Source organism: Phyllobates terribilis, unplaced genomic scaffold, assembly GCF_046119375.1.
Source record: "Phyllobates terribilis strain yellow unplaced genomic scaffold, ASM4611937v1 Scaffold_12__6_contigs__length_324123572, whole genome shotgun sequence".
Classification (NCBI taxonomy): Eukaryota; Metazoa; Chordata; class Amphibia; order Anura; family Dendrobatidae; genus Phyllobates; species Phyllobates terribilis.
Genome location: NW_027362772.1, coordinates 281,373,693 through 281,386,363, shown reverse-complemented (window position 1 = coordinate 281,386,363; position 12,671 = coordinate 281,373,693). Strand labels below are relative to the sequence as shown.

The window sequence follows — 12,671 nt, the reverse complement described above, 5'->3', positions numbered from 1 at the left end:
GCGGAGGGCAAGCCTGGGGTCCCCCGCTCCGGCCGCCAGCGGAGGGCAAGCCTGGGGTCACCCGCTTTGGCCGTCAGCGGAGGGCAAGCCTGGGGTCCCCCCCTTTGGCCGTCAGCGGAGGGCAAGCCTGGGGTCCCCCCCTCCGGCCGCCGGCGGAGGGCAAGCCTGGGGTCCCCCCCTCCGGCCGCCGGCGGAGGGCAAGCCTGGGGTCCCCCCCTCCGGCCGCCGGCGGAGGGCAAGCCTGGGGTCCCCCCCTCCGGCGGAGGGCAAGCCTGGGGTCGTCCCACCCGGCAGCCGGCGGAGGGCAAGCCTGGGGTCGTCCCACCCGGCAGCCGGCGGAGGGCAAGCCTGGGGTCGTCCCACCCGGCGGAGGGCAAGCCTTGGGCCCCCCCCTTGGCCGCCAGAGGAGGGCAAGCCTGCCCCCCCCCGGCCGCCAGCGGAGGGCAAGCCTGGGGTCCCTCCCCCCCGGCCGCCAGCGGAGGGCACGTCTTGGGTCTAACGGCCGCCAGCGGAGGGCATGTCTCTCTTTTTCTGGTCTCATGTCAAACTGAATACAGATCTGCTGCTGCTGATCTCTTCCCTGCACTGAATAACATGGGGCAATGTAGACTGATACCTCTGTATCATGCAGGCATGTAGACACACACTGCAGCCCTCCAGCCCCTTTATCCCTTATCCTGACTTCTCCATGGGCCGGTTAGTAAACCTGCGCCACGTCTATCTATCCTAACATCATGAAGCAGGAGACGCCGTTCCCGACACGCACCCCGTCTACACGTGGCCTGGGAAGTTAAATACACAAAGCAACCCATACGGTCAGGCATTGCTGCACGCACATCATCACACACAATCAGGACTTTTCCAACCTCCATGGGTAATAGGAACTAAAGGCTGGTTTTGGAAATACAATGTGGCTAATATTTGGTCGGAATATGCCAGAAAAAAAAACAAAAAAACAAGCTGTAGTACAGAGGCCTAGGCGTAGGGAGAGAGAGAGGACGAGAAGGGAGAAAATCCCAAATATTGTGGGACTAACGGCAGGACTACACAGGAAGATTTTTGCATGTAATGAGCAACGATCAACAATACAAAAATCCGACCGTCATTTAAAGACCCTTTTAGGTGAATACACGGACGTTCGCCGCTCGTTTACTGTCCTGTTTTCACAAGCCGAAGAACAAGGATTGGGAGAAAACGATGGGCGACACGATGGCTCAGCCCCCATACAGTCATCACTGGCAGCACATCCCGTTTGTCGATGTGCTGCCGATAATGATTTTTTTTTCGACCTGATCACTTGACTTGCTTGTTTATTGGGTGATCGCCGGCATGTTTACTCTGGACAATAACCGAGATCGAGGACTTCTGACAATTATGTGGGACGACCACCCAACGAACAAGTGTTTTCCTCACTCCCGGTATCTTTACAGGGGTCGATAATTGAGAAAGTGCTTAAGCATATTTAGGATAGTTTATCAATATCAGATCAGTGGGGGTCCAACCCTTGGCCGTTGCACCAATTAGCTGTTTGCAGCTCCCGTGGCGGCCAGAAGTAATCCAAGTATTGGGTCTTAGGAGACAACATCTGACCAGTCAGTTGGCCTGGTGTTGGACCCCCACCGATCACCTTTCTTGAGGTTATCAAGAGAAGATGTGCGGCCTTCAAGCCCGAGTATTTGACCAATGACTGGAGAACGAACGTTATCGGATGGATACAAGATCAATACTAATGACTGTAGATGGAGGAAGCATTATTGCCCCATAGGTGGTCAAAGAAGCCTGAGGAAGAGCAGCCGGTTCACCAAAAGTCTGTGCAATGTCTATGGCCAGGTAAACATTCGGGAAACTTCATGGGAAAGTCTAGAAGAGAAGCGAATGACGTCTAAATATTCTGGAAGACGATCAAAAAATAAGTGCAAGTCTAGCCAAACACCCTGATTTTTCCAACTGATACCACAACTGTAAAAGTCAGATCTTGGCACAAAGAAATAAAGTATCTCAGAGGTTCTCGAGGGGAATCTCCAAACTGCTAGAACAAACTCCTGCCTATTGTCACAGCCGTCTCGCAAAGTGTCTCAGTGAGTGTCTGCCAAATGAGGTCAGGATTTTATTTCATTCTTATTTGATGTCTACATAAGAGAAATAGTAAGCTTGTATTTTATGCCATAAATGTCTACTTGACGCCAGGAAGTATCTCTGAAAATGGCCTTCCTGCACTGAAGAAGGGCAGCAATATAGGGGAGAGGAGCTGCATACAAGGTCGTTCCCAAACTCAACATTATCACCTATACACAGCAGCAGGCGTCAGCTAGCGGGACCCTACCCAATCCTGCGAATAGGGATCTGTAATGTCCCATTTATTCTCTATGAGACTGCCGCTCAGTCATCTCTAACAGTCCCATAGAGAATGAACGGAGCGCTGGCCTATGTGTGATCACAGCTCAGAGACCTGCTCGTGGGGACGGCGATTGTCTCACCGCTGGGGTTAGAAAGTTATCACTTACTCTATGTATAGGAAATAACTTTCAATATTAGAACCTTTTAAAATCGCCCACACTCTTAACTCTGACCTAGTCTACACAGTGAAGCCAACAAAAAAATATCAGTCTTTTAAGTCTCCTCCAGCATATTCTGAGGACATGGTGAGAATGTAAAATAAAGCCCCGTGATACTAATATTCTCCCACTTTATTTACTGGTGTATGAAATGGCTTTTTTCTTAGCAGACTATGTACATGAAGAGCAGTCCATTCCTTGTACAATTTCATCCCAACAGACACAAAATTCTGGATTTCATCAGTCAATGATCATGACCGGCTGCGTCAAAATCCAAAATTGGCCGATGTGTTTAGGGGCCGTAGATGAACAATCCTACTTTGGACCATTTTGGGGGGGCTTTTATTGTCATTCATATGCAATAGGACCCAAACAGGATCAGCTTTCTATTACAATCCACTTTCAAGTCATTTTTCAAGTCAGAAGACCCCCTTGAGCGAGCGCGCGTTGGGCGGCCGCACACTAAAGTGCTTTCACCTTGCAGCAATCAATCTCAGATAATGCACAATGTACATCTCCATCCAAAAAGGACACACGTCGCTGCACAAGCAGGGTCAAAAGGCCACGCTCACTGCCTGTTATTACCGCCATTATTTCTCTGGCTATGCTTCTTCTAAAAAGCAGGTGTCCGCTTATCACAGAACAAGGCGCCGCTTATCTGAACCCGTCAGCAAAGCCTCACCTGGTAAAGTCACCATAACAGCGTCACCGAGTGCAAGCAGAGATTGAACAAGTGATAGGAGTCCGTGTACAGCGCTCCTTTATGGCCAATGAATAGGTCCCTTATATAAAGTTTCTACAAAGAAAACTTGTTCAGGACCATTGCCTGCTGTTTGTAAACCCTGCGATCACAACGTCATGTCAGAAAACAACTAACCCAAGTATTTAAAGAGCCCAAAAAAAAAAAAAATCAGAAAAGCCAAAATCCAAAGCAGTACCTGCAAATAGGGTTTGTTCACACATTGCATTTTTACCATGTTAAAAAAAAAAGAAAACACAAGGTTTTACAGAACCTGAAATTAGGCAATTTCATGGCAGTTTCAATTCTTCCAGCGATTTTCACCAAAATGAATGTGGAAAAAAACGCATGAAAAAAAATGCATAAAAATCTTACGTATTTAGGCAACATTTTTCCTACCAGCACTAGTGTTCGAAGCAGACGTTTCTGCGCCCCCAAAAAATTGGAAGGAAAAACGCTGTTAGAAATCAGTGGGTTTTATTTTAATGGATGAAAAATGATGCACAAACATTGAAAGAATTGGCGATTTTACCCACTGCGGCAGACGGGGGGCCAGCGGCAGTTTCAGTCCAGTGTGGATATACTCTTATTACTTGCAGTCATTTTTTATTTTTCAGGAATGGCATTTTTGTGCTGCTCCACTATTTGCTGCTCCTCCACTGATTCTGGAACAGTTTTTCTTTTTCTTCTGTGCCCCTCCATTCCAAAGTTATGCCCCCTGGTAATAGAGTAAATTTTCCCTAGAACCAGCTGGGCGTGTATCACAGAACTTTGTGGGCGTGGCTGCATTTTGATTGGCCAGTAGTGTCAGAGGAGAAAAAGCAAACGCCCACAGAGAAGTTCTGTGGTACACGCCCAGCTGGTTGGCAGGAAAATTTATACTTTTATTACCGGGGGGAATAACTTAGGAACGGAGGGGCACAGAAGAAAATGAAAAACTGTTCCAGAATCAGTGGAAAAGTAACAATTGTAGGAGGTACTCAGTTCAAATTAAAAAATCCAGTGAAAAGTCCCCTTTAAGTAAGAAACCATACAACAGTGCTGGCAAAAACCTCACCACCGTTTGGTTTATCCTGCGAACTGGCAAAGTTTTCAGGGTGCTAGATGGCTGTGTTTTGTATACTGTGCCACCCATCTGTGATGGTGTTCGATCCGATGCCTGGATAACCATTATACTGGGAAGATGACACACAGTGGCCAATAATGCGTCGCCACCACATATGGTTTTTTACCACAAATCAGATTTAAACCGGTTTCAAATGGCATCACATCCCCTTTAAATGATTCCAAACTGGATTTCTACTTGCACGTCAGGTTTTACAATAATTTATTGCTCCTTTTCCATATTACTCATTACCACACCCCGGTAATTTTTACATATCACTGCTTCAAAAGCACAAGCAGAGCCTTGCCAAACGTTCCATGTATGTGATTTACCGCGGACATTGGTGTCAGACATTACGGTGTTAATTTTGTTGCCTGCGGTAGTGGAGAACGCGTTGAGTCACTGCGGTATTAATGCTAAACTTTCTCCTAAACTGGCTTTACTGTGGAAGCACGAGAAACATTGCCAGGATACTCGGGAATCACCCCTGGGTATCCGCGGCTCTGGCACGTAAACATGGCAGCCACAATGAAAAAAAAAATTAGGTCACAAAAGAAAAAAAAAAGGGATTATTACAGTGAATGTATTAGTAATATCGCAGGGTAACACTGGGACTGGAAGCTTAGTGCACGGGGAGCCGTCCAACAGCCAAAGTATACTGAAGACTCAACAATATGCCCTAAATAGAGATGCTCAAAAAGTAGTTGTCGCTCACTGCGAGGACACATGGCGGATTTACAGCAGATTTTAAGAGCAAATTTTGGAAATCTATACATAATCTTAGAGAAGCACGATGTAGGGGCAAAGACCCTGATTCCAGAGATGTGTCACTTACTGTTCTATGTTTTGCTGTTTCAATATCATCAGTGTTTTATCAGCAGGAGATTATCACTACAAGACTAGGTGCCATGTGCTTTTGGTTCATGTCACGCCCCCACCACTGATTGTATACTGAAAGCAGCCAGCCAATCAGTGGTGTGGGCGGGGTTATAAACAGCTCCGCATTCTGAGCTCCGCAGTAGAGAAAACAGTGATTGTATCAGAACTGCTGCACTCAGAAAACTAAGTGACACATCGCTGCAATCAGGGTCTCTGCCCCTAAATCATGCTGCTGTCACATTACATAACAAAAACCTGCTGACAGATTCATTTTAATCTATTCCACTTTCCCTGTTTGATTCTTGATTTCACTTTAAGTTTATACGATAAAGGACAATTTTTTTAAAGATCTATCTATATCTATTTGTGCTTGACTTTTACAGTCTTTTTAGTTTCCCTGCACATTGCTGGCTTCAAAATGAGTTAAGTGAGAATTCATCAGTGAGCTCGTTCTGGCAGGAAGTTGGTGACCCTTTAATCTATCTTTTTCTGAATTCCTCTATGTTGATTTATGACCACATTAACGTTCAACGCCACTTTGTTGTGGTCTCTGTTCTTAAATCGGCACGCAAGAGTTCAGTAACCGATAAAGGGCCCAATTCATCATTTGTGACATACTGAAGTCACTTGTGGTATACACTGATGTTTTTAGGAGACAAGTTCTTCAAAATGGAGCCACGCAGTTTATGAATTTGTCACAAAGTCAAAAATCGGATTTTTTTTTGCAACTTTTCAGCACCAAAAAAGTTGAAACATTTGGTAAAAGTCACATTTCATTGATCTGTTTATCATCTGAATAAGCAAAGTTGTCGAGAAAAAAATAAAAACAAAGGCTTAAAAAAGAAAGACAACATAAAAAGTAGCGCAAGACGTGTAGAGAAAGGTGCAAATACCAAAGTATCTAAAAAATAAAAATAAAAAAAGGAGCAAATTACTCCAGAAAACTGGAGAAAGAACCATGATGTATCTGTGACAAAGTCAGGAGGATTCTCAGCTTATTCTGCAGAGAACCTGGAAAAGAAACAAAAATAATTTTTTATGGAACCCAATTACAAAATAGGTTTTACATCCAAAATAAGCCAGGACTTCACAAGTCGAAAAATTAATGTGTGGCTATGAAAAACTGAAAGATTACTTAGTCAAGGATTCATTAAGAAAAAGAGACCCTCGGTCATTAGGAGTTAAAGGACTAACGTGTTGAAGGGAATCTGTCATCAGGCTTTTGCTACCGCATCTGATGTAGGGGAAGAGACCCTGATTCCAGCAATATATCACTTACTTTACTGCTTGCTGCAGTTTTGATAAAATCAGAGTTTTCTCTGTTACAGATCTGGTTGTGCTCTGAATGCGGAGCTCTGTATAACTCTGCCCACATCACTGATTGACAGATCTCTATATACTCTGCAGAGGCAGAAAACTGCCAATGAGTGGTAGGAATGGGGTTGGACTACCTGGCAGCAGGTTTACTAGATCTAGTGATAATCTCCTGCTGATAAAACTGATTTTAGTAAGCAGCCCAGTAAGTGACAACACTCGAATCAGGGTCTCTGTCTCTACATCATGCTGCTCTCAGATTAGGTGGGAAAAAAACATTACGGAGGTAATTTGGAGAGCACCGAGTGTTTGGCGACTCCAGAGCAGGCAATGTCTGATCGACTTACGCACAGTGTGCCCCCTAGTGGCCAAAAGTACACAACAGAGGACACGAAAAACAAATCTGCTAGTCGTCAAAAGATAAGAAATATCACGTCAGAAGTTATTTCCAGATACAGCCATGTCAACAGAAGAGGCCGTATTCCCAAGTTCTGGCAGATGAGGAGCAGCGGTCGGTCAGTTTCCACTGTACAGTAAAGTCCCACGGTTATTTGGAGGTTTATTAATTGTTTGGAGAGGGTCTAGGTTTTTTTTAAACATTTTAAGATTCTTTTACTGTATTACTCTGCCACTTCTGCTGGGAAACTATTCCAAACATGCAGTAACTTTCCTGCAGAGCAGTAATCACACCGCTGCTCCCAGGACCGCTGCTCCCAGGCCTCACTCTACAAGTTTTCATCTTTCCTTCTACACATAAACCTGAACCAGGACTGGACCACGGACGGTTTAGGAACTTAAAGGGCTTGTCCCATAACCAGTCACAAGAATGGTGATACAAGTATGGTCTCTAGGGGTCCTTAATTGCTAGGACCCCCACTAATCGTGAGTATGTGGAGTAATGGAGCGCTAGTGAGCATGTGCAAGCATTGCCAAAGACATTGCACTATACTTCACACCTGACACCTGCTTACTCTCCTCTCCCCATACAGATGAGCAAGTAAGCATATGGGAAGGGAATCTGTTTTTTTTTTTTTTTTTATGTAATCTGAGAGCAGCATGATATTGGGACAGAGACCCTGATTCCAGTGAGGTGGCACTTACTAGTCTGTATGTTGTTTTAATAAAATCAGTGTTTTATCAGCAGATTATCACTGCAGGACTAGGAGGCTGGTGCCATGTAGTCCTCCTGCTCTGTGTAACCCCACCCCTATAGCAGGGAAAACGGTGATTGTATCAAAATGAAAGAAAACAGCCCAGCAAGTGATACATCGCCAGAATCAGGGTCTCGGCCCCTGCATCATCACAGTAAAAACCTGCTGACAGACTCCTTTAAAGGTCCCATACAGCTTTGGCCAAAAGATCATTTAGCCCATGGCTCTCTCGCACAACTTCCCCGTGCAGGAGACCTCAGCTTTGCTCCCATGTTCTCTAAGAAAGAGCCTCTGCCAGTCTCTCCTGCCCATAGTGTATGAAGGTCTAAAGTCTCAAAGGGGGATGGGTGTACCCAATCTGATGATCAGGAGGAGGAGATCTCAGGGATCGGAACCCTATGGTTACAAAGCTATGACAATCGTTGTATAACATAATATCGAACATGTAAGAACAAGGCGACGGGAGAGGAAGGGAGGCGGGCTAGGAAGAGAGGAAAAAAGGCGGGCGAGGGAGGAAGGGAGGCGTGCGGGCGAGGAAGAGAGGGAGGAAGGGAGGGAGGGAGGCGGGCGAGCGAGGAAGAGAGGGAGGAAGGGAGGCGGGCGAGCGAGGAAGAGAGGGAGGAAGGGAGGCGGGCGAGCGAGGAAGAGAGGGAGGAAGGGAGGCGGGCGAGCGAGGAAGAGAGGGAGGAAGGGAGGCGGGCGAGCGAGGAAGAGAGGGAGGAAGGGAGGCGGGCGGGCGAGGAAGAGAGGGAGGAAGGGAGGCGGGCGGGCGAGGAAGAGAGGGAGGAAGGGAGGCGGGCGAGCGAGGAAGAGAGGGAGGAAGGGAGGCGGGCGAGCGAGGAAGAGAGGGAGGCGGGCGAGCGAGGAAGAGAGGGAGGAAGGAAGGCGGGCGAGCGAGGAAGAGAGGGAGGAAGGGAGGCGGGCGAGGAAGAGACGGAGGAAGGGAGGCGGGCGAGGAAGAGAGGGAGGGAGGAAGGCGTGCGGGCGAGGAAGAGAGGGAGGAAGGGAGGCGGGCGAGGAAGAGAGGAAAGGAGGAGGGCGGGCGATTAAGAGAGGGAGGAAGGGAGGCGGGCGAGGAAGAGAGGGAGAGATCTCAGGGATCGGAACCCTATGGTTACAAAGCTATGACAATCGTTGTATAACATAATATCGAACATGTAAGAACAAGGCGGGCGAGGAACAGTGGGAGGAAGGGAGGCGGGCGGGCGAGGAAGGAAGGGAGAGGAACAGAGGAAGGAAGGGAGAGGAACAGAGGAAGGAAGGGAGAGGAACAGAGGAAGGAAGGGAGAGGAAGGAAGGGAGAGGAACGGAGAGGAAGGAAGGGAGAGGAACAGAGGAAGGAAGGGAGAGGAAGGAAGGGAGAGGAGGAGAGGAAGGAAGGGAGAGGAAGGAAGGGAGAGGAACAGAGGAAGGAAGGGAGAGGAAGGAAGGGAGAGGAACAGAGGAAGGAAGGGAGAGGAACAGAGGAAGGAAGGGAGAGGAACAGAGGAAGGAAGGGAGAGGAACAGAGGAAGGAAGGGAGAGGAACAGAGGAAGGAAGGGAGAGGAACAGAGGAAGGAAGGGAGAGGAACAGAGGAAGGAAGGGAGAGGAAGGAAGGGAGAGGAACAGAGGAATTAAGGGAGAGGAACAGAGGAAGGAAGGGAGAGGAACAGAGGAAGGAAGGGAGAGGAACAGAGGAAGGAAGGGAGAGGAACAGAGGAAGGAAGGGAGAGGAACAGAGGAAGGAAGGGAGAGGAACAGAGGAAGGAAGGGAGAGGAACAGAGGAAGGAAGGGAGAGGAACAGAGGAAGGAAGGGAGAGGAACAGAGGAAGGAAGAGAGAGGAACAGAGGAAGGAAGAGAGAGGAACAGAGGAAGGAAGAGAGAGGAACAGAGGAAGGAAGAGAGAGGAACAGAGGAAGGAAGAGAGAGGAACAGAGGAAGGAAGAGAGAGGAACAGAGGAAGGAAGAGAGAGGAACAGAGGAAGGAAGAGAGGCGGGCGGGCGAGGAAGAGAGGCGGGCGGGCGAGGAAGAGAGGCGGGCGGGCGAGGAAGAGAGGCGGGCGGGCGAGGAAGAGAGGCGGGCGGGCGAGGAAGAGAGGCGGGCGGGCGAGGAAGAGAGGCGGGCGGGCGAGGAAGAGAGGCGGGCGGGCGAGGAAGAGAGGCGGGCGGGCGAGGAAGAGAGGCGGGCGGGCGAGGAAGAGAGGCGGGCGGGCGAGGAAGAGAGGCGGGCGGGCGAGGAAGAGAGGCGGGCGGGCGAGGAAGAGAGGCGGGCGGGCGAGGAAGAGAGGCGGGCGGGCGAGGAAGAGAGGCGGGCGGGCGAGGAAGAGAGGCGGGCGGGCGAGGAAGAGAGGCGGGCGGGCGAGGAAGAGAGGCGGGCGGGCGAGGAAGAGAGGCGGGCGGGCGAGGAAGAGAGGCGGGCGGGCGAGGAAGAGAGGCGGGCGGGCGAGGAAGAGAGGCGGGCGGGCGAGGAAGAGAGGCGGGCGGGCGAGGAAGAGAGGCGGGCGGGCGAGGAAGAGAGGCGGGCGGGCGAGGAAGAGAGGCGGGCGGGCGAGGAAGAGAGGCGGGCGGGCGAGGAAGAGAGGCGGGCGGGCGAGGAAGAGAGGCGGGCGGGCGAGGAAGAGAGGCGGGCGGGCGAGGAAGAGAGGCGGGCGGGCGGGCGTGGAAGAGAGGCGGGCGTGGAAGAGAGGCGGGCGGGCGTGGAAGAGAGGCGGGCGGGCGTGGAAGAGAGGCGGGCGGGCGTGGAAGAGAGGCGGGCGGGCGTGGAAGAGAGGCGGGCGGGCGTGGAAGAGAGGCGGGCGGGCGTGGAAGAGAGGCGGGCGGGCGAGGAAGAGAGGCGGGCGGGCGAGGAAGAGAGGCGGGCGGGCGAGGAAGAGAGGCGGGCGGGCGAGGAAGAGAGGCGGGCGGGCGAGGAAGAGAGGCGGGCGGGCGAGGAAGAGAGGCGGGCGGGCGAGGAAGAGAGGCGGGCGGGCGAGGAAGAGAGGCGGGCGGGCGAGGAAGAGAGGCGGGCGGGCGAGGAAGAGAGGCTCTGCTCATCCTTTACATAACATCTCATCAGTTTACAGAGCAGTACAGTTCTTTTTTCCCATGTAACGCCTTCTTCTATGAATGCAAAGAAGGTATTCCTCCCACAGTCTCCTCACCGCATCACAGGGGAAGAGGAGGAGGAGGACTTATTTACCGTACAGCTCACATGCCGGGGCCAGCACGACGACAGATTGCAGCTCTACACATGCAAATGCCACACAGTGTATCATGAAACAGTAAAATCTGTCAGACACCTCCACCGGAGAAGACAGAAATGACAGACACTATGTGGGAAGACATGAGAAGCCACAAAAATACTGATTACGAATACATTCCCGGCCGTTTAAGGCTTCTGACCGTTCCACCGCAACAAATAGAAATAATGAATTGTCTGTCGTGTCGTCAGTCCCTGAGAAAGTAGCAAAAGCCTGCAAGTCCCATCAACCGGCACGACAGTCATGGTGGCAGTAACCAATCAGTCTCTAGGAAAGCTGGGTAACAAATACATTACTGCAGCCAATTCTGCAGAGGGTCCATCATTATCACAATCCTCAATGAGATAGATGAATGTAGGACTGCTGGGGGTCCAAGCCCTCAGACTCCCAGAGATCCCAAGATTGCCTCCTTGGTGGGGCAGATATGCGTATGCTCAGCCTCCGCTTCATTCATGGTCTATGGAACTGGGGAAGAAAACCGATAGCTGGACCGTACGAGTCCCATAGATAATGAACGGAGTGGAGGTCGAGCATGGTCACTTCTGGCACCCTCCACAAATGGTCAGCCCCCCGGCGATCAATAAAGTCAGAATGGTCGGACCCCCGGCGATCAATAAAGTCAGAACGGTCGGACCCCCAGCGATCAATAAAGTCAGAACGGTCGGACCCCTGCGATCAATAAAGTCAGAATGGTCGGACCCCCGGCGATGAATAAAGTGAGAACGGTCGCACCCCTGGGCGACCAATAAGGTCAGAAGGATCGGACACCTGACAATCACAACGGTTGGACCCACAGTAAGGCCCCCAGAAATCAACAATAAGTGATCAGTAAGCTTCGAATGATCAGACCCTCCCTCTAAAGCGCTGGTTTAACAGACGGATCTTTAAAGAGACCAAAGTGAAAAAAAAAATGTGAAAAAAATACTGTGTCAGCCTAGTCTGGTCTTTGTGGCCATTAAAGAGTTAACTGCACAATGTCGACATATCATCCTGATAGAGCGAAGAACAGGACGCCGATGTCGGAGCCTTTGCGGCGGCTGCACTTCTGCCGCGCCAGGAGTTAATTCTGTCTAGGAAAGAGCGTGCACAGCAATGCTAACGAAATCCCAGAAGGACAGTGTGAAAACAGACACTTAATTATAAGGCTGTTTAATTAAATAATTCAAAACCATGATCATAAATAAGAGGCTGCAGCCTCCTGCGCTGGGAGCGGGCGCACCAGCTGTAATGCCCGGATATTAATTCACTGACCATCTTGTAGAGTGTGCTGCTCACACCATTCATCAGCGCAAGAAAGATGATCCAATGATTATCTGCCATGACTGTATGAGTAATGGCAACGCCGGGCACATTACAGGCACCGACAGCTGGATGGCGCTGGTCAGCGGAGCAATATACTGGGCAGCAAGTAAAGATGTGTGGCAAAAAAGAAGGGAAAATAAGTAATGACGAGGGCAAGCGTGGCTAGACGACTGGTCAGAACATCTCCATAATGCAGATCTTGCACGGCGCACCCCTGCGTGCAACGCGTCCTTGCATGGTGTTCCAGTGAACCGCCTCCTACCTGCCAGCATCGGTGGCTCCTCTTGATTAGCCGGCACGGGGTAGCATCGTTACAGCGTGACATACATGGGAATCACGACAGGCTGACTAATCAACAGAAGCCCACGGATGCTGGCAGGTAGGAGGCCGTTCACTGGGCTCCT

The 12,671-nt window shown here is 50.2% G+C and overlaps 2 protein-coding genes across 3 annotated transcripts in view; both read right to left on the bottom strand.

Moving 5' to 3' along the window:
• The window catches only part of SIK3 (SIK family kinase 3), an 83,862-nt gene that overhangs the window by 48,748 nt on the left and 22,443 nt on the right, over positions 1–12,671 (bottom strand). The gene's annotated exons all lie outside the window — the stretch shown is intronic.
• LOC141172888 (uncharacterized) lies at positions 6,210–10,778 on the bottom strand. Its single transcript, XM_073657511.1, has 2 exons — positions 9,974–10,778; positions 6,210–6,289 (listed from the first exon to the last, which is right to left on the bottom strand). Exons 1-2 carry the CDS (start codon positions 10,776–10,778, stop codon positions 6,210–6,212), a joined length of 885 nt encoding a protein of 294 aa, XP_073513612.1.

Bases quoted from the DNA above. Each gene is read 5' to 3' on its own strand.
- LOC141172888 (XM_073657511.1), bottom strand. From the start codon at position 10,778: ATGAGATGTTATGTAAAGGATGAGCAGAGCCTCTCTTCCTCGCCCGCC. The intron at 6,290-9,973 runs GCCTCTCTTCCT...TTTCTTTTCCAG, and splicing joins CCTCTCTTCCTCGCCCGCCC to GTTCTCTGCAGAATAAGCTG.